At 47.1% G+C, this 21,555-nt stretch overlaps 2 protein-coding genes across 2 annotated transcripts; both read left to right on the top strand.

Annotated features, from left to right (window-relative positions):
• The first annotated feature begins 14,513 nt into the window (after window positions 1-14,513).
• Window positions 14,514-16,686, top strand: LOC123159671 (flavonoid 3'-monooxygenase CYP75B137). Its single transcript, XM_044577493.1, has 2 exons — window positions 14,514-15,716; window positions 15,824-16,686. Exons 1-2 carry the CDS (start codon window positions 14,550-14,552, stop codon window positions 16,469-16,471), a joined length of 1,815 nt encoding a protein of 604 aa, XP_044433428.1. The 5' UTR covers window positions 14,514-14,549; the 3' UTR covers window positions 16,472-16,686.
• A 350-nt stretch (window positions 16,687-17,036) lies between these two features.
• On the top strand, window positions 17,037-17,606 carry LOC123162803 (uncharacterized). Its single transcript, XM_044580565.1, has one exon. It carries the CDS (start codon window positions 17,037-17,039, stop codon window positions 17,604-17,606), a length of 570 nt encoding a protein of 189 aa, XP_044436500.1.
• Window positions 17,607-21,555: the final 3,949 nt, after the last annotated feature.

The following is a 21,555-nucleotide window of genomic DNA, read 5'->3' as shown; positions in this document are numbered from 1 at the left end:
AAACATTTCCGTTCGTATGTATATCACGCACAGTCAATCCAAGGAGTACGTTTCCGTTCTTATGTACATCCCAAATGATTAGGCCGCTATAGTCGTGTGAAAAAGGTGGACATCAACATTTAATCTGCCGATATGTTTGTGATAGGTACGTTATCGCACACAGTTCAAGAATGTAAAATGTGTGCGGTGCCTCTACTAACGCCAACGTGTACATTTTCATAACTGTGTGCGATTGGTATTCCTATCATACACGCACACTGATTTGAAACGTTTGTCGTATTACCATGAATTGCACACGCATATGAGACGAAACCGTGTGTGTGTCTGAAGGGCATCGCAAATGTTTCACATCAAAGAACCGTCTGTTTTCTTTTTTCATCGCAAACGCACACGATGAAAATTATTTTATTCGCTCCTGTAGAATTTTTTGGCTATAATTTATTATTCGAATTGGAATTTTTGAAATATGAAACTTGCAATTCAAATTCTCAGCACAATGGTTCAACAACGAATCCATAAATAAAATTGTCAGTATAATATGTTTAGTAATTACAGGATTAGACAGCGCTTAACTATGATGAACCATAATATTTACAGGCGGTAAAGGTGAAGATACAAGTGTAAATCATTTTGACTGCCGATGTTGTCGAAGAAGCGAAATGCCCATAATGTGCCTTCCTGGATGCCATAGGCACGAACAACTTTTGTCCAACCCCTTGTGACGATCGCCCACTCATCCTTCACCGCCTTCAGGAAGACTTCTAGAGCATTATCATGGTAGCATGAATTATATACTATAACCTTAGTTGCCTCCACTCCGGTCATGTAGTTTGTAAGGTAATCATCAGTAAATAGCTTCAGAAACCATTGAAAAGAGAAAAATATCAGATCATTCGGTCTAATAGAGTAACTTTTTGTGGGCAGGGGGAAAAGGCAACAGATTACTTACCATCCTAAAGTTCACTGATGTCTTCGACAAAGTGTAAATAAAGAGCTTAATTCCCATCACCTGTTTCTTTTGCCTAACAATCTTTCTTAGTTTCCTCACTTGAAGCTTGTTCACGAATATCTCATTGCCCCATACGCAAAAGGGATCAAAGCATGGATCAGTACCGCTCATATACGTACCTACAAGCAACTAGTAAATGTTAGAAGCTAAATGAGATTGCACAAATGATGTAAAATACAACTACCTACATTCCTAAGTACAAGTATTTTTAGAGATTCTAATATGAACTACATATGGATGTATATAGAATTATAGATATAGTTTATATTAGAATGTAGATTCACTCATTTTGCTCCTTATGTAGTCTATATTGGAATCTCTAAAAATACTTAAATTTAGGAATAGATGGTGTATAAGACATGGGATGCAGCTAACCTCGATAGCAAACAACGGCATCCCCCATTGTAGCCCTGTGTAAGTACATGGAAAGCTAATGTTAACTACAACAGGGTTAACATCCACCAAAAATAGCAAATGGTAATAAAACGGCAGCATCTGCAGTGATATCTTCATTGCAAAAGAGTAGCACGATAGCAAAGGGATGGATTAAAAAATGGATACAACTGTTAAGTGCAACAGGCTTAACAGCATCATAATTCATGTTTTGTAAGTTTATAGCCATTGAAATACAACTGTTTAAAAATGGATATAACTGTTAATTGCAACAAGTTTAATGGCCATTGAAACCGGTACTGATAAAAATGCAATTGGCAGAGTTAAACATCACAAGGCAGGTGCTGCCAGAGCAAATAATGGCTCAGTCACTACAAAAAATACACTTTCGTGATGATACATGTTTGTCACAGTAGGTCACATTTTCTGTCATGCATGTACATCCATGACGATTTTATGACAGAATCAAGATGGTCATACCTGTCATGTCATAGAAGTGTTCTATGACATTACAAAATTATCATCATAGAAGTGTCCACTTCCATGACGATAAATCGCGCGTCACAGAAGTGCTTTCATCAAGGGTGACTGACACATGACATCCACTGTAACGGAATGTCGTTAAGCTATCGGGTCCGGTTTTGGATCCGATAACCCGTTAACAGCTGGGACCAATGGGGATTTTCCACATGTAAAATCATCATTGGCTGGAGGAAACATGTGTCGGCTCACCATTTGGACAGATGTCATTCACTCATTGGACTGAAGGCGCCTATGATACGTCGACACATGGCATGGCCCAACAAAGGCTCATTCCTGTGAAAAGGCCGGCCCGTTTGACTTGGTCAAAAGGTGGCGGGCTGGCCCACGGAAAGCCTCTTAATGGCATGTTCGCATATAGCCCATTTACAGCCTGCTAACCCAGGGCCCATTGCGACCTACCCGAATTAGGCCCAGTAGCGTCATCTGGGCCGTCCAATATGATTCTAGCCTGTTTTAACTTCCGGCCCATGTATGCCCATGACGTCTTTCGACCCATATGAGGCCTTTTGTAACTCTTGGCCCATTAACGGCCCATGGTGAAACTGGCCCGTAATGAACAGTGTATCACTTTATACCCATTAACGGCCCATTATTCCATGGGGCCTTTTCCAGCCCATGTTATCTTTCAGACTTCTCAAGGCCCATTTATTCTTGGGCTCATTTCTAGCATTCGGTTACTTACGGTCCGTTACTATCATTTTCTGCTTGGGGCCATATTCAGCCCGTTGTTACAGTCGGCCCCTTTGTGGCCTGTTAATACGTTGGGCCGTTTTCATAGCGTCATCGAATACGGCCTATTAACGACGGCCCATTATGGTCGGCCCATGAATGGACGATTCCAACTCTAGCCCGTTTACGGCCATAATGCGGTCTGTTATTGGCCCATGTTTGGCCAATCGATTATACGACCTGTATAAGGCCCATTGATGATACGGCCCATAGAAGGACCGTTGTGTCTACGACCTGTAGAAGGCCCATTGTTTCTACGACCCATAGAAGGCCCATTGTTTCTACGGCCCGTAGGAGGCCTAGTGTCACTGCAGTAAATATGTAGCCCATGGTTTTTGTGGCCTAGTTTTAAAAAATAGGTTATTGCAGTCATTAGCAAACCACAAAAAAAGTACCGCACTAACTACAAGCAAACAAATAAACAAGACAACAAGGAAATAAATAAGCAAGCAACTTACACTAGGCTATCACGGCTATTACACATATTACATCCACTGAGCATCAAAGTTTGCCACCAGTGCAAATATAGGGAACAAAGCAGCATATAAACGCCGCATCAAAACAAGTCCAGAACTGAAACCACTTCAGAAGAGCTCAAGAAACAATATCCTGGTTACCCATGATGCTGGCAAGATTCTTAGCAAGCTTATTAACTTTCTCTTGTTTGGCGCTTAAATCCTCCAGCACTTGCTGTTGCACAAGAAAGTATGCATCCGAATTCTGCAGGGACTTCCTTAGTCCTTCGGCTTCTTGCCACAGCACAGCTGACTAATGCCTTTCAGCTTGTAGCTGAGACTGAAGAAGCCGAAGTGATCCAGGCAGCGAGTTCGAAGAGCTTGTGCCAGCAGTACTGGCCAGTAACTCGAACACTACATCAACGCAGGACTATTGGTTTTTCTCACTTTCTACAAGATCGTTTTTATCGCCTTTCTTGGAGACCAACAGGGTTGTCTCACTATCTTGAACCTTATCTGCATTACTTTCTCTACCATTGCATAGTGGGGTGCTCTTCTCCAATATTTTGCTTGCATACTACAAGAGAAACAAGCAGACACATCACAGGTTTAGCATGTAGTATACGAAACTCATTTTGGTAAACCGGTTCAGTAGTAAGGTGGACAGGATAACAGCATGAAACAAACATATATCTATGAACTATGGTCACTGTATTGTCCATGTCATTCTAGTTTATGTTGCCTAGCTAATCAAGATAGAGACACAGTTCAACTCATATATTTTTAAGACACGGCAGCATAGACAGAATATAAGTGTGAGAAAATACACAACATTGGCAACACTTGTAATGTGCATCACATGAGAACATAACTATTTATGCAACTAAAACTGAAATCAACATAGAGCAAGAAGTTAGAACAACAATCCAGTTAAAGAAATAGGTTTAAAACATACCTGTTGCGCCATTGGAGTTTCAATTGGATCCTTCAAATTCGAAAGTAGTTGGTATGAGTAAATACAGTGATGCAACAACAAAGGAGTATGGACCATAGCTATGGAATCTGACCTGAGAACAGTTGCTCTTCTCCTTTAAACATGGAGTTTGGGTTAGCTGTGGTGGTCTTCGTGCTTTGGGCACTGCAGTTGCTTTACAAACTACTCGTGTGGGGGTACTCTATGGTGTACATGGTGCTTTGTCAACTAGAAGTGGGTTACTATCTGCTGGGGTTGCGGTTAGATGGGTTGTAGCTGGTTCTCTGCCCAACGGTGTAAGTTTGTAATCTAGAAGAGTCTCGATTATGTGTGGTGGGGATAGTTTGTGGGCCAGTACAACCATGGTTCTATCTGCATCGACGGGTACTACTGTCTTTTGTGAAGAACGGGTTTTTGCTCCCTTAGATACTTCCATCACCCCCTCCAATTCAAATGGCTGATAAACAAGAGAGAAATTGAACGTACAGACATTGTATGATAGACAGACGTGGTAATTCACATATATATTGTCTAACCAAACAGGACAGCATGACACAATTTTACATATATGATGCCTAACTAAACAGGATAGCATGACACAGTTTCAGATATATGATGGATAACTTAACAGGATATAATGGCATAATTCAACATATGATGAGTATCTAAACAAGATGACATGACAAAACTATATGATGTCTTTCTAAAATAGGTTGGGATGAAATAATTCACATACATGTTGTCTAAGTATAGAGGATGGCATGATATAATTGGCATAGTTGATTCATATACTAAGCAGATGGCACTCGCATGTATGATCTCTAAACTAAGCCGATGGAATTCAATATTGTGCATATGATGTCAATATTATGCATATGATGTCTAAACTAAGCAATGCAAGACACCATATGCATGATATGAGAAATATAAACATTGCAACTTAGAGCATACACCTCAGGTGGGATATAGGACTGGTCATCTGTCTCTAAATTCTCCTCTGAGGAGCTCCCTGTAACCATCGAGATATATGCTTCAATAGGTACCATTGCCTTCTCTGAAGACCTTGTTTTCACTCCAGATCTTTCCATAACCGGCTCAAATGGCTGATACACATGAAGAGTAGTTCAATATACACAGATTGTCGACAAATGGAATACGTAATGAAAAAAATGGCATGAGATAATTCACATATATGATGCCTGGCTACAGGGCAGTGCATAATTCACATATATGATAACTGGCTGAGAAACATGGCATTGCATAATTCACATATCTGATATAGAAAGCAAACAAGAGGCATTCACACAAAGCATGTCTAATCTAAGCAGATGGCATGACAATGCAAGACACCACATGCATGATATGAGCAATATAACCCAGCCAAGTTAGAGCATGCACCTACGACTGGTCATCTATCTCTGAATCCTCCTCTGAGGAGCTATCTGTAACCAGCAAGAAATTTGCATCAACAGGTAGGACTGACTGCTCAGAAGAACTTGTTTTCACTCCAGATTTTCCCATGACCGACTCAAATGGCTGATGCACAGGAAGAGTAGATGAATGTATAAAAATTGTTGACAAATGGAATGCCTGGCTAAAGAAGATGGCATTGCATAATTCCCATATACTCCCTTCATTCCTAAATATTTGTCTTTTTAGATATTTCAAATGGACTACCACATACGGATGTATATAGACATATTTTAGAGTGTAGATTCACTCATTTTGCTCTGTATGTAGTCATTTGTTGAAATCTCTAAAAAGACAAATATTTAGGAACGGTGGGAGTATGATATAGAAACCAAACAGGTGGCATTCACACAAAGCAAATCTAAACTAAGATGGTGAAATATAAGATGTATAATGTAAGCAATGTGAGGCGCCATATGCATGATATGACCAACATCAGCATGCCAGGTTAGAGCAAACACCTCGAGTGGTAAACATGAGTGGTCGGCTCCCTCTGAATCCCCATCAGAACAGTTATCTTCCTCTGGAATACAATCTGGAATGGCGGGAGGGGGGCACTTCGCCCACCATGGAGCGGCGTCTGCATGACATTATATTCCCACGCAACGGTCTTCTCTTTTTCTCTACATGTTCAGTACGATTGTGTACAATATCTGACATGCATAACAAAAAAAGATAGACAATGGATCATCTATTGTTTGTTGCCCACCCAACATGAACCACATAGAAGACCCCAGATGAACCAGATAGTAGACAAATACTATTTGTTGCTGCCTCGATATGAGACCCACGGGCATTTTAAAACTCAAGTTTGAATGATAAAGTAGCAGGTATTAATAACCGATGTATAAACTAAGCAAACATGAAAGGCTGTCACCTCTCTTCCGGAACTGTGTAGTCCTCAGGTTCATCTGCTCAGTCGATGATGGTAATGCAGTTGGCGTGGCTGCCGGCAACAGGGAAGATGATCTGAGGCAGCGAAAGAAAGTCTTTAGGGGGAATCTCTGCTGAAGTGAACGCTTCTGTCGATGGTGCACCTCAAGTGGGGTGGAAGACAGCACGGCAGGAGCATGACATAACACACAGAGTTTTCTTTGACGCCTATCTGAAAATGAAGTAAATCTGTAAGGGCTCCTTAGAATTCGAGGATTCTATAAACGCAAGGACAGGAAAAACACAGGAATAGGATAGGAATGCACGTGCAAAACAAAGCATTTGGAAACATAGGATTTCAGTCAACCTGGGTATTTGGTTCACATGAATTGGAAGAACACAGGAATGGAGAAACATGGTCAAATTAAAGTCAAACCACATGAAAATGAAAAAAAAATCTTATTATGCCAGTAATGCAATTAGTTCTGTTCTTCATGCATATTAATTTGAAAAGGACGTCCAAGTGAATATTAAAATTCCTACGTTTTTTCTTTGAAAGAGACACCAAAGGAAAAAAAAATCCTCCAGTTTTGCTTTGCTCCACTCCTTCTAACCAAATGCACGAATAGTAGTACCATAGTAGTTCCATAGCAAAGGATCCCTGTGGGATCGACATGAATGCAGAGTAACAAGTGATGCAACAAGTGTACAACCTATTTGGCATAGCCTTGTGGACCTTAGCATCATTGGGTTGGACGTGGAGGATGGTGATGCTGGTGTGACTGTCGGAGGCGCGGAAGAAGATCTGAGGTCTCTGGAAATGGCGTCGAGGGTACTGCTCCGCTGTGATGGACGGTTCCATCGTTGGAGCAGCTCCGGTGAGGTGTACGGTGGCGGGGCTGAAGCAGGACAAGACAATCAATGTTAATCTGAAGTGGGACTCTAATATCATCTGCAATAGATGATGTAAAATACATCACCAAAAAGTGCTAGATGTAAAACGCATCAGCCGTGCCACGGCCGCTCCGATAGATGTTGTAAGTACTGTTCACTCTAAACTTAACTGAAGAAACTGAACTTTACAGTCGAAACTGAATTTTACTGTCGAAACTGATTGAACTAGTAGCAGAGCATTGCAATAGATGTTTAGGGCATTCGAGCACTAGTAGCAGAGAAGCAGTGATCTAAATCAGCAGACGCTCGAGCAGGGAACGCACTAGCAGAGAGCAAGCCGTGCAATAGCACCGCGAGCAAGTGCTAAAGCAGCAACTCCTGTAGCCGCCGGAGGTCGTGCAGCAGGAATAGCAGCGCGAGCGAGAGCAAGAGCAGAGCAGCAGCACGAACAAGAGCAAGAGTGGAGCAGCAGCACGACCGACAGCAATAGCAGAGCAGATCAGCAGCACAAAAGAAAGCAAGAGCAGTGCAGCAGCGCGACCGACAGCAAGAACAGAGCTGCAACGGGAGCAAGAGCCGGAGCCGGAGCAGCAGCAGCGTGAGCGAGGGCCGGAGCAGCTGTAGCTAGTGCCGATGTGGAAGTCGCCGCCGAGTGAGCAATGACATGGGGAAGAGACGCGTGGATGAAGTGGCCGGCAACGGCGCCGTCGATGGAGACCCGCCATGGCTGCTCGGTATCGAGCACCGGCAGCCCCGTGAGATCGAATAAAAGATAAAATGCAGCGGTGAGTGCAGAACCTCCTTGGTGGCGCTGAGTTGGCCTCGACTTCATCGGAGGAATTGGTGAGGGTGCTGCGGTTCTGGTGGGGTAGGTCAAGATGGCACTGTGGGGATCGAGGTGGCGCGATAGACGAGACAAATGTCGGTTGGTTCCTTGGAGGTGGAGGACGGGGCGGTTGATCCGGCAGGATAACGAGATCAACGACGGATCCTCATCCGGTGCGGTGGATGAGGGACAACGAGCTGTTGTGGTGGTCGACGTAGTCAGGGAAGAGTCTTCGGCTGGGCGGCGGTCGGGAGGCCGACGGAGGAGCGTGGGGTTTCGCGGGTTTTGGCGGCCTCGGTGTATGAATTGGGGGAATGAAGGAGAAGGGAGGGGGGAGCCATGGCTTAGGGACGCGCTTGTCCAAAATGTAGGGTAAGTTACCAGCATACCCCCACCAGTTTTGACACCACGACGTCGAGCCAACATTTCCGGCTGAGGGGTAGAAGGGGGATTTCGCGTGTCTGGGCTGCGGGACCGATTTCGGATGAGGAGGGAGTTTTCGCGCGCATCAAAATTTCGGGATAGCAAGGCGCGGCACGGGTTGAAGAGGCGGGAATTTCAAAGCAGGTGAGACAAAAGATACTCGAGCTTGAAAATTTTGGGATAACAAGGTGCGGATTCCTTGTTCGGCAGAACAAACTTAACATGTACAAAAAACAATTCATACAAGACACAAGAGAGTCATGTCCCCTTTTACTATATTGTTATAAATGCCATTGAAAAAACTACAAGAAAAATATAAAAAAAATTGGGAGAACAAGATTACCCTGTACAATACCAAATCGGTTCGCACTTCCCTCAACAAAAAAAATCAATTCCCACCAAAAGAACGAGTAATGTCCCTTTTTATATGATTACAAATGCCAGGATCTCGAATTTCAATTTTTGAATCCACATTATGTTGAATTTGAATATATCGTTAGGTGACTCTGCGGTTTATAATTGATGTAGTCGTACATTTTGATCTTCCATCATATATGAACATTTTGCTACACCCGATGAACATATATATTGTCGTCAACCATATGGACTAAATTTGAATCAATCTTCCTTATTTGAATACGATTGTTGTCAAGTTATACAATCATTTAAATATTATCATGATAACAAAAAACATGCATGTAGCAGTAATCATATTTCACTATGAACTACATGTACCATACGATATCCAATTCAAATATTTGTATCCATTTTATGTTGAATTCAAATCATAGTACATTGGTCTAGGTAGCAAGATGTTCGGGATAATCTAAACCCTATTTTCATATGTATAATTTTTGGCTGAATTGGGACAAGTTTTGGTATAAGCTTCTTGCAAAACAGGAGATTCTCTCAACAAGCCTCGTGGTTCCAAAAGGGAACGTGTCACCTTTGTGTGCGAAACGATATACGCTGCCTCCCCCTGATTTTGTTTACAGAGGCAACATAGAACTATATGAGTGCCCTGTAAAAATTTGGAATTATTCCGGGTTCGTTTGGCCTTTTTATACATTAATTGAGTTTCTGGACATTTAATGTGCATAATCCAAATTTGAACTGCAAGCACATGCTCCAGTGCATCAAAGTTGGTTGAAAAATCACATGTGAGTCCTTGGTTGAATTTCTAGGTCCCATGCAAGAAATGAGAATGAAATTCAAACATCTGTGCGTCGTGACTCGGCCGAGAACATCGAGAAACTTGGATTTTAAATTCATGTAAATCCAAAACTCGCATGGTAATCATGAAACTTGGAATGGTGTCATGTCATGGCACTAACATGCTGTGGTAAAAATTGGACCGATTTGAAACAAGTTTTGGTATAGGGGCCGTTTGGATTATGCCCACACCAGCCCGACCAAAACGACGGCATGCCAAAATTTTGCCGAAGGAAATAGCCGCCGGGAACTCGCCCACATGCTAGTGCAGAATCACAATGGCTGGCCAAAAAATTGGCTCTGAGCCAAAAACTTGGCTGCGATCCAAACACTGGTCCAACCTGTGGTCAACGACCAAAATTTTGGAAGGGCAGTTTGGGGCTGCCATCCAAATAGCCCCATAAGCTTCTTGCAAACCGAAGCTTCTCTCAAGGAGGCTCGTGGTTCTGAGAGGGAACGTGCCACCTTTGAGTGCAAAACTATATACGTTGTCCCCCCTTGAGTTTCTTTACAAAGGCAACATAGAACTACATGAGTGCCCTATTAAATTTTGGAATTATTCCGGGTTCGTTTGGCCTTTTTATACATTAATTGAGTTTCTGGTCATTCAATGTGCATAATCCAAATTTGAACTACAAGCACATGCTTCCGTGCACCAAAGTTGGTTGAAAAATCACATTTGTGTCCTCGGGTGAATTTCTAGGTCCCATGCAAGAAATGGGAATAAAATTCAAACATCTGGGCATAGTGGCTCGGTCGAGAACATTGAGAAACTTGGTTTTAAAATTCTTGTAAATCCAAAATACGCCTGAAAATCATGAAACTTGGCATGGTGTCATGTCATGATACTACCATGCTGTGGTAAAAAAATTGGCCGAATAGGAACAAATTTTGGTATAAGCTTCTTGCAAACCGAAGCTTCTCTCAAGAAGGCTCGTGGTTCTGAGAGGGAACGTGCCACCTTTGAGTGTGAAACGATATACGCCCCCCCCCCTTGAGTTTCTTTACAAAGGCAACATAGAACTACATGAGTGCCCTGTTAAATTTTGGAATTATTCCAGGTTCGTTTGGCCTTGTTTATACATTAATTGAGTTTCTGGACACTTAATGTGCATAATTAAAATTTGAACTACAAGCACATGCTCCCGTGCACCAAAGTTGGTTGAAAAATCACATCTGTGTCCTCGGATGAATTTCTAGGTCCCATGCAAGAAATGTGAATAAAATTTGAACATCTGGGCATCGTGGCTCGGCCGAGAACATTGAGAAACTTGGTTTTAAAATTCTTGTAAATCGAAAACACGCCTGAAAATCATGAAACTTGGCATGGTGTCATTTCATGGTACCACCATGCTATGGTGAAAAAAATTGGCCGAATAGGAACAAATTTTGGTATAAGCTTCTCGCAAACCGGAGCTTCTCTCAAGAAGGCTCGTGGTTCTGAGAGGGAACGTGGCACCTTTGTGTGCATAATTCAAATTTGAAATACAAGCACATGCTCCAGTGCACCAAAGTTGGTTGAAAAATGTACTATCAGAGTCGGCATATTTGACGAGAGCCGCCATGAGCTCCCCCATATCATTGCAGTTGCGCTTAAGCCGCCCCAGCTTCTGTTTAAGAGGAAGAAAATGATAATTCTTTTCCAACATCAGGACGGCTGAACCAATGTTGATACTATCTAATGAATGGATAACAATTGAGATCCGGCGCACCCAATTGTTTATTGACTCGCCTTCTCCCTGGACACAAGAGTCTAAGTCTAGAATTGATATAGGTTGCTTGCACGTATCTTTCAATTTTTGAATGAAACGTGCTTTCAACTCAGCCCATGACCTGATGGAGTTAGGGGGTAAACCTTTCAGCCAAGTATGCGCCGACCCATCCAACATCATGGTGAAATACTTAGCACATGCAGCATCGCTAACATCCAGCATCTCCATAGTCATCTCATAACTCTCAATCCAAGCTTCTAGGGGTTGATCCGCCGTGTAATTAGGCACCTTGCGAGGGCCCTTGAAATCCTTAGGCAAGCGCTTGTTATGTAGAGTCGGCACTAAACATGGCACGCCTAGGGTTCTGGAGGTCACACCTGCCTCTAGAGAAGCCGATGGGTAAACTGGAGATTGTTGCTGAGCCGCCAGCTCAGCCTCATGTTGCGCTCTGCCCTGGTCCACCAAAGCCTGAGCATCATTACCAGCACGCGGCGGGTCAGGCCTACGAGGCTAGTTGTGGTGCCGCTCACTGCTCGACACTGCTGGCGAGTCAATGTGCCTGCTATAACTCCGGCTTGAACGTGGAGTTAAATGAGTATGTTCACGACTGTATGAATAAGCTGCCTGTTGAGCCACTGCCGTCTGGAGAAGCTCTCCGGCTCGCCGTATCTCCATCGCGGCTGGTGACTCATCTTGAACAGGGAGAGCCGCCAATCAGGTGGTCGCGGCGATCATGTTATCCAGAGGGTTAGAATAATAACCCGTGGGCGTCAGAACATGCTGAGGAGGAGTCAAGTTCCAACGCGTGGGGTCTGCAGTACGTGGCTGAACCGGTGCTCCAGCTGTAGGCGCCTCAACAGCCCGATCCACAACAAGCGGGTTACTGGTTCCTGCCCCAGGCGTGTTGAAAAAGTTTCTCGCATCATAAACCGGGGGTAAACGACTTGTATGCCTTCTGTTAATGACAGTGTTCGATGTGTTCTGGTCCAAGCTCAAGCAAAAAAATTATGCTTGAATCGGCTCTGCTTCCCTCTCGAAGGCGGCTCGTTCCATCGCCATCTGGGTGTTCTCAGCATTAAGATCGTCCTTAGCTTGAGCTATCTCATCATATAACTTTGCAATGTTCACATTATGTTGCGCTTGGTTCGCTGGGGTTACCTCCACCGTCAACAACGTTGCTAGAGCCTCCAATAGGTCAGATAAAATTTGAGCCAGCGGGCGCACTAGGCCTCCTGCCCCGACTGCCGTAGCAGTCGCTGAACCAGAGATCATTGCTGCCGCAGTTGAAGAATTCTGCACCGGCTATGTACCGACCATGAATATCGCAACCCGGTTTGGCGGCTCATAGGGGTCCGGAATACTGTCGTCGTCGGAACAGCCCCCAAGCCTACCATTCTACACTTGATACATGGAGTTGGTCTCGCCAGTTGAGGACTCATCGCCTGAGTAGACGACCGTCTCTCCACCGGATACCGATCCTCCCTCAAGATCCACTCCTTGAGTAAAGCCAACAAAGACATGCTTCAGGGCGGCTTGAATCTTGGCGGGTCGCGCGCGCTGAGCCATCTCGACGATGTCGTTGCAGGTGTCCGGCTCAACTTCCGACTCGCCAATCTTGCCGATGAAGACATTAATCCCGCCGAAGGGGACCTGGTACCCGTACTCGAATGAGCCGGCCTCGGGACCCCAGCCCGCGTCGTCGATGTAGAGCATGCCGCGGCGACTCTTAGTCATCCGGCCCATAGCGTATCTCTTGATCCCTGGGAAGTTGCCCTTCAAGAACTCGAAACCACCGTGTGCTGGCCCCACGGTGGGCGCCAACTGTCGTGGACTTAACACGGCAGATGCCCTAGCAAGAGGACTTAGGTATGGAGCCATCGCCGCTAAGTTAACTTGAAGGGGTTAAAATGGGACAAAGAACACAAAGAGTTTTACCCAGGTTTGGCCCCTCTCAACGAGGTAAAGCCTACTCCTATTTTAGGTTGTATTGCTTGTGTTCCGATTACCAGGAAACGAATACGCTTGACCTAGTTCTTGATCTTTTGTTTCTTAAGTTAACCCGCCGCCGGGTCTCACCTTTATATACACAGGTTGAGGCCTACGGCTTACAGAGTCCCGGTCGGCTCACACAACGTGACCAGCTCGGTTTCTAACAACACTTGCCTTGCATAACAAGTTAAACATATGGCGGCTTATCCCTTTGGGCCCTAAGTCGCCTCCGGGTCTTGGGCCTTCAATAAGCTTGCTTCAAGAACCGCCATCTTCACATCTTGGGCTTCTTCATCTTGAGTCGCCCGTAGCATGACCCGACCCCCTCCTGGGCGGGTCATACGTAGTAGTTATATTCCCAACATGACCCGAGTTGGTTATACCTGTCAATGGCGATATTAAGTCGTTACCTTGTTCAAGGTATTGCTCGGTTTTCCTCGAACTGATTCTTCACGGTGAAAAGCTAGATTCTTGCTTTGATGGTTGGATCCGGTGACAGTGTCGCTTGAGCATTGATGCCTCCTGAAGGCGTTGTTGTTGAAGAGCTTCGCTGTCCGTGTGGTCTTATTAAATGGCTGGTGCGGATTCGGTCTTTGTTGTAGCTTGCTGATTGCAGATCTTATCGCTTTAGAGTGTTTTCTCATCGTCTATGCATAGATTTGGTTTTATATGTCTTTGCTATTTGTTGACGTATTTTTTATATGAGTTTGTATTGTTTATGTGCATTCTAGTTATGCAGAGACCGAATATGTGCTCGTTGTGTTTGTAATTCTGAGTCAATAAAATGCCCCCTTTATCAAAAGAAGTCGGAATGGTCCACTAAGTTTCCCCGCTCGGTTATTTTTTTCCGGCCGGCAGCAGGCGGCCGCTGCCGTGAGGCGACAAGCGAGGCATCCCGTTCTTGGCTGCTCCAGTCCACATCCGAAGATGCCAATCTGGTCAATCTCGATCGGAAGCCCGCACTACCCCCACCCCATAAATTAGTCGGGATCAGCCGCACAACCATTAATCGCTAACATTGGCAGAGCAAACGATAAGTATTGCATGGATGTCAACGACGAGTGTCCCTCGCATTTTCCCTCCGCGAGCTGGCAGCTCGCCGCCGGGACGAGACAAACGCGACGCCCCCGTTCGTTGCTGCTCCCGTCCACACGCGGCCATACCAACCAACGCCTATTGGAGAAAGCCAAGTGGAAAACACCGCCTCGCCCGTAAATCCAATCAGGATCCGCCACGCACCATCGCCGTCTGTTTCTCCCTGTCTCAGTCCCTAGCTACCACCACCGCAGCGTGCGCAGCCATGGACGCGGCCACCTCGACGACGCTCCTCTACGGGGCGCTGCTCGCGGCTGCTTTCCTCTACGTCGCCACCATCCGGCGTGGCCGCGGCAGGGGCGAAGGCGGCCTGCCGCCGGGCCCCAGGGGCCTGCCGCTCTTGGGCAGCCTCCTGTCCCTCGACCCGGACCTGCACACCTACTTCGCCGGCCTCGCCAACAAGTACGGCCCCATCTTCTCCATCCGACTCGGCTCCAAGCTGGGTATTGTCATCACCTCCCCGGCGCTGGCCCGCGAGGTGCTGCGCGACAACGACCTCGTCTTCTCCAACCGGGACATCCCGGACGCCGCGCGCTCCATCTCCTACGGCGGTGGCCAGAACATCGTCTGGAACCCCGTCGGTCCCACCTGGCGTCTGCTCCGCCGCGTCTGCGTCCGCGAGATGCTCAGCCCTGCTGGCCTGCAGAATGTGCACGGCCTCCGCCGCCGCGAGTTCAGGGCCACGCTCGCGCACCTGCACTCCATGGCCAGCGCCGGCATGCCGGTTGACGTCGGCGCCCAGATGTTCCTCACCACCATGAACGTCATCACCGGCACGCTGTGGGGAGGCAACATAGGGACCGAGAGCGAGCGGACGGCGGTGGGCAAGGAGTTCCGGGAGCTTGTCGCGGAGATCACCGAGATGCTCGGCGCACCCAACGTGTCAGACTTCTTCCCGGCGCTGGCGCCGTTCGACCTGCAGGGAATCCGGAAGAAGTCGGACGCGCTCAAGGAGCGGTTCGACGAGATCTTCGGCAGGATCATAGAGAAGAGGGTCGAGGCCGACCACGCCGGCGGCGACACGGCGGAAGACTTCCTCGAATACATGCTCAAGATGGAGAAGGAAGGTGGCGACGGGAAGGCCGCCTTCACCATGACCAACGTCAAGGCCCTGCTCATGGTAACCAATCAGTCACTAGCTAGCTCCATTAGCAATCCGTACACCTACTCTCGCGTCTCACGCTTAATTGATTTCTTTTACGTGCATGTGTCCTGTGATGATGATAGGATATGGTGGTTGGGGGCACAGAGACGACGTCGAACACGGTGGAATGGGCCATGGCGGAGATGCTACAAAACCGGGGGATACTGCGGAAGGTGCGGGAGGAACTCGACGCGGTGGTTGGTATCGATGGCGTGGTGGAGGAATCGGATCTCCCGCAGCTGCACTATCTGCATCTGGTGGTCAAGGAGACGCTCCGGCTGCACCCGGCGCTGCCGCTCATGGTGCCGCACTGCCCCAGCGAAGACACGACCGTCGGCGGCCACCGCGTCCCGGCGGGAAGCCGCGTGTTTGTCAACGCGTGGGCGATCATGAGGGACCCCGCTGCGTGGAAGGATCCGGCGAAGTTCATCCCGGAGAGGTTCGCCTCTCAGGCGAGCGACGGTGACAGCGGGCGGAAGGTGGACTTCACCGGCAGCGAGCTGGACTACGTGCCGTTCGGGTCGGGGAGGAGGATCTGCGCGGGCATCGCCATGGCCGAGAGGATGACGGCATACTCTGTGGCCATGCTGCTGCAGGCCTTCGACTGGGAGCTGCCGGAGGGAGCGGCGCTGGACCTGACAGAGAAGTTCGGCATCGTCATGAAGAAGGCCACGCCGCTGGTCGCCGTTCCGACGCCGAGGCTTTCCAGACCCGAGCTCTATTCCGCATAGATAGCTGATCCTACTCCATGACCATGACTCCGTGCTCGAATCAGTTCAGCCTGCAGTACATTTCCCCTCTCGTGCTGTTGGTCCAAACAAAAGTTTGCTTTTCTACGGTTTCAATTGTCTGCTTCTTCTGTAGTAGCACTAGCAGTGTGCAGACAGCATCTATTATATCTATATACCTATTACAATATTTATATGGATTTTGATATTTGGCGATCGTTCTAAATCTTGCAATAGTACCGAACTTGGACATGTGAGTGACCTTGGAACATCTCCAATAGCCGCACCAAAAAACACGTGCGCGATAAAATGCCCATTTAGCGCGCGCATGAAGTTTTCACGCGTTTCAGCGGAGGTGAAAAACAGCCGCACGTGATAAACATTTGTGCGCGCAGGGGACAAAGCTGTCAGTCGCACGGTAGATTTGGGCGGTGCGCCTATAAAATGCGACGCTCGCCACACGGTGCTTCACACTGCCACGCGCGCATTTCCCTTCCTGCTTCCACTGCTTTCTCGCCGCTTCCTCTGCTTCCTCAGCGCTTCAGCGCCCCGCCACCATCGCGCCACCATGCCGCCGCGCCGTCGGGGATCATCGGGCTACCGCGGCGTCCGCCTGCGCCCCTCCGGCGCCTACTACGCCGAGATCCGGTCCGGTGACTTTCGCCTCGGCCTCGGCATGTTCGAGAACGAGGCCGCCCGCGCGTATGACGCGGCGGCGTGGCGTCTATGGAGGCCTCACGCGCAAATGAACTTCGACGACGTCTACACGCGCGAGCAAGCGCAGCGCGTCGCCCCTCCGCCTCCTCTGATAACAGACCAGGGCCGTGAGGACCACCGTCGGCTGCAGCGCCGCCTCCTCATCACCGAGGAGGACGAGCGAGCCATGTCAGAGTGGCGTCGGCGCCACCCGGAGGACGTCGCCGCCGAGAACGCCGTCTGGGCAAAGAGGACGGCAAGGCGCCGCGTGGAGCGTGCGGACAAGCATCGGCGCAAGGCACTGGCCATATCGCAGTGCTATCTCGTCAACACCGGTGGGAAGTCGTTCTTCGGGACAAACGATGAACGTTGGGATGACATTTGGCTTGATACCTCGGACAACACCACCGAGGATGATGATGATGAGGACGAATGGGAATAGGTTCTAGTTGTACCGTAGTTTAATTATCTAGTTGCATCGTAGTTTTTTTTATCTAGTTGCATCGTAGTTCTTTATCTATCTATGCGATGTATCGTTTTATCTATGTATTATGAAATATCTATGTATAAAATTTATCTAACTATGCATATGCACCGTAGTCCAGAGTGTTTGTGCGACAGCGCACGCTGCTGGAGCTATACGCGCGCTGCATTTAACCGCGTCTGCTGGAGTCAGCGCTGCCCGCGGCGCCAAACAAGACGATGGGCGCGCTGCAACGTGGTTTTCAGTGCGCCGCACGTTGGGCGGCTGTCGGAGATGCAGCAGCGTACAACTACTCCGACACCTCGAACGTCAGCATACATTGACCGGTAACACCTTAAATATCCTCTTTCGCAACCCAATATCTCATTACCAAATCCTTAAATTCATACAACTACATGCGACGTAACCTAGTCTAATCTTCGTCGATACTAGTTCGCCTTCATGTCCGTGTCCATGTCCGGTGACCGGTTAAGCCCCCCGAGTGATGGTGCGGTCATCGGCGAGGAAGAGTAGGACATGGGGCACGGGCCGGCTCACGCATTCGAGTGCCACAGTCTCGCTTGATCCGCTCTTCCTTGTTGGAGCCTGTGTCCTGGACGTCGCTGTGCGATCTGAGATCCACGATAGACCCCTCGTGGTTAGAGCCCGACACCTCTACCACGACGCGGGCGCAGTGCGAGGGGTGCCGGTTACCCATACCAGCTCCGATGCGACGTGCGACTCCGCCTACGCGGCCTCCTCCGTGAGGGCTGTCACGCCTCCCACGCCCTCTGCCTCGCACAACAAGCACACCACTCATTGTTAGCGGACACACCATGTTCACCCGGCATATACCTCCGACTCTAAGCCCATGGGTTGATGCGCCACCAAAGGGGTTGCACCACCGCGACGGCGTAAGCACGCCAGATGGACCCTAAATTATTTGCATTTAAAAAATGACATTTCAAAATTGATCATAATTTTCGAAATATGTTAAAAAAATCAATAACGTTTTGAATATGATGCTGCTCTCGAAGGTTCTCATTCCACATTATTCAATAGTTGCGAACAACTCAAGTGGCTAGCTGCACGCGATGGGTAGTTGGAATTCGTAAGTTCGAGTCCTCCGAAGTGCGCTCTTTTCTGTGACTTTTGGCATCGTGATGTTGTGCTGAACTCGCTTGCTTTGGTGCCAGTGGATTGGCTCGGTCGCATTCCCCTATGCGGCACGCGAACGCTCCTGTTGGGTGCTGCAAGCGCGGGCCAGCGCTCCTGAGCCTTCACCACATTACCAAGCTCAGTTTGTTGAATAAAAGTTCCTTATTTGGCCCTTTATTAAAATCTGATTCCTTTTTTGGCCCTAAATTTTTTTACTTTTCCCTTTTTGACGCAACAACTTCATTTTTTTCTTCCTTGACACTTTTGTTAGTTTTTGCTATTCACACTGTCAACCGCGACTTGAAAAGTCATTTTCGCCCTTGTTGTAGGAAGCTGAAAAGAAAAACCAGAAAAACAAAATCCCGCTCACCAAACCGTCGCGAGCCCTTCTTCTCCCGATTCCCCTTCTCCTCGATCCCTAACCCTCACAGCGGCGGCGCGAGGCTGGAAGAGCGGATGGAGGAGGGCGTGGCCGATGCTGCTACGGGTGGAGGGATGGACGGTGAGGTGGAGGAAGGCCACGGCGCTGCACCGGCCTCGTCCTCCGAAGTGCGCTCTTTTCTGTGATTTTTGGCATCGTGATGTTGTGCTGAACTCGCTTGCTTTGGTGCCAGTGGATTGGCTCGGTCGCATTCCCCTATGCGGTACGCGAACGCTCCTGTTGGGTGCTGCAAGCGCCGGCCAGCGCTCCTGAGCCTTCACCACATTACCAAGCTCAGTTTGTTGAATAAAAGTTCCTTATTTGGCCCTTTATTAAAATCTGATTCCTTTTTTGGCCCTAAATTTTTTTACCTTTCCCTTTTTGACGCAACAACTTCATTTTTTTCTTCCTTGACACTTTTGTTAGTTTTTGCTATTCACACTGGCAACCGCGACTTGAAAAGTCATTTTCGCCCTTGTTGTAGGAAGCTGAAAAGAAAAACCAGAAAAACAAAATCCCGCTCACCAAACCGTCGCGAGCCCTTCTTCTCCCGATTCCCCTTCTCCTCGATCCCTAACCCTCACAGCGGCGGAGCGAGGCTGGAAGAGCGGATGGAGGAGGGCGTGGCCGATGCTGCTACGGGTGGAGGGATGGACGGTGAGGTGGAGGAAGGCCACGGCGCTGCACCGGCCTCGTCCTCGGGCGACCATGGCGGGTAGGCGAAGGGCGGCCATGGCGGGATGAAGCAGGACGGTCAAGGCGCGGTGCCAGAAGGCGGCCATGGCAGGGAGGTGGAGGACATGCAAGGTGCGGTGTCGGAGGGCGGCCATAGCGGGGAGGTGGAGGTCGGTCAAGGTTCGGCGCCGGAGGGTGGCCTTGGCGGGGAGGTGGAGGGCGGTCAAGGTGCGACGGCCACAGATGCAAGTACTCCGGCATGGCTAGAAGGGTAAGTGCCTCTCTTCTCTAGATTTGAGTATTTGTTTCAACTCTGTTCATATAAAACAGTGTACTTAGAGATGGATTGAAGATGCATCAATGTACTTAGAGATGGGTCTTTTGCTTTCACAGGATGGATCCAAACTCAACTTATTTACTGATCTATGTTCGTCTTTTGTAGGTGAGAAAGAATTCTCATGATTGCTCTAGTACAAAAAAGAAAAAGAATGTGAAGAATGCAACCAAGCGGTCGATATGTGAGCACGTAAAGGATTGGCTAATTGAGGATGCAACTCTAGGACCAAAGGCATTGCGAAAGAAGCTTAAAGACACTACTGGAATCAGCTTCTTTGCCGTCAGCACCATGAAATCAACATCAACTACAAGAGAGTATATATGGGTAACCTGCTAGCCTTGAAGGAACTATATGGTGATCGGGACACAAGCTTTGATAATCTGTATAGTTTTAAGGCACAAATTGAAAGGTGTTGCCCCGGTAGCATAGTGATAATTGAGCATTACCTGTTGTGGACCTGGACTATTGTATGTCACCTTTATGTGTGTGGAGGACCAAATATGTGGACTGTTTGCATATATGTGAACCTGGGCCAAGTATGTGTGATTCTTTTGTTCGCATATATGTGAAGCTGCTCCAAATATGTGATAATTTGTTCATATGTGAACTATACAGGGAACATGGCATCAAAATACAAGGGAGGCTCTATGCAATTTTTCAATTAAAATTGAAGATATGGTTTGAATTAAAAATTGTTACGCGGATATGCTAAATAGCAGATTTTGTTTCATTCGGTAATATATTCCAGTTCATATTGCCATTGCTTTTGACTTCCAGTTCACAATTTTGGTCACAAAATACATCAAGGGTAAAATGGACTTTTTATGTCGTATTTAGCGGTCTTAGTTGTCAAAACTAACGAAAATGTCATAAAGGGAACAAAATGAAGTTTGAGTGTCAAAAAAGGAAGATTTTTCTTTTTAGGGCCAAAAAGGGAATCAAATTTTAAGAGAGGGCTAAATAAGGAATTCTCTCCAGTTTGTTGCCTATTAATAGGAAATAACTCTATTTGAGCTTTCCTTTGGTACAAACATTAACATATATTCAACTTTGTTCATGTTGATTAATATAAAATATGAAAACATTTACGAATGCAAAAATATTCACGGATTTTGAACAAAAAATCACAAAACTTTCAAAAAATGTTCAGCGAAGTTGGAAAAAGTTCATCGAATATGAAAATAGTTCATCGATTCTTAAAAAAGTTTATCAGATTTGGAAAGTGTTCACCAATTTTTGAAAAAAGTTCACCACATTTGATAAAAGTTCATGGAATTTGAAGAAAGTTCATCAAATTTGAAAAAAAAAGTTCATCAGATTTTAAAAAGCTTCATCGA

The sequence above is a fragment of the Triticum aestivum genome, chromosome 7B, assembly GCF_018294505.1.
Source record: "Triticum aestivum cultivar Chinese Spring chromosome 7B, IWGSC CS RefSeq v2.1, whole genome shotgun sequence".
Classification (NCBI taxonomy): domain Eukaryota; kingdom Viridiplantae; phylum Streptophyta; class Magnoliopsida; order Poales; family Poaceae; genus Triticum; species Triticum aestivum.
Note: the sequence above shows the minus strand (reverse complement) of the source record. Positions and strands in the feature narration are given on the sequence as shown.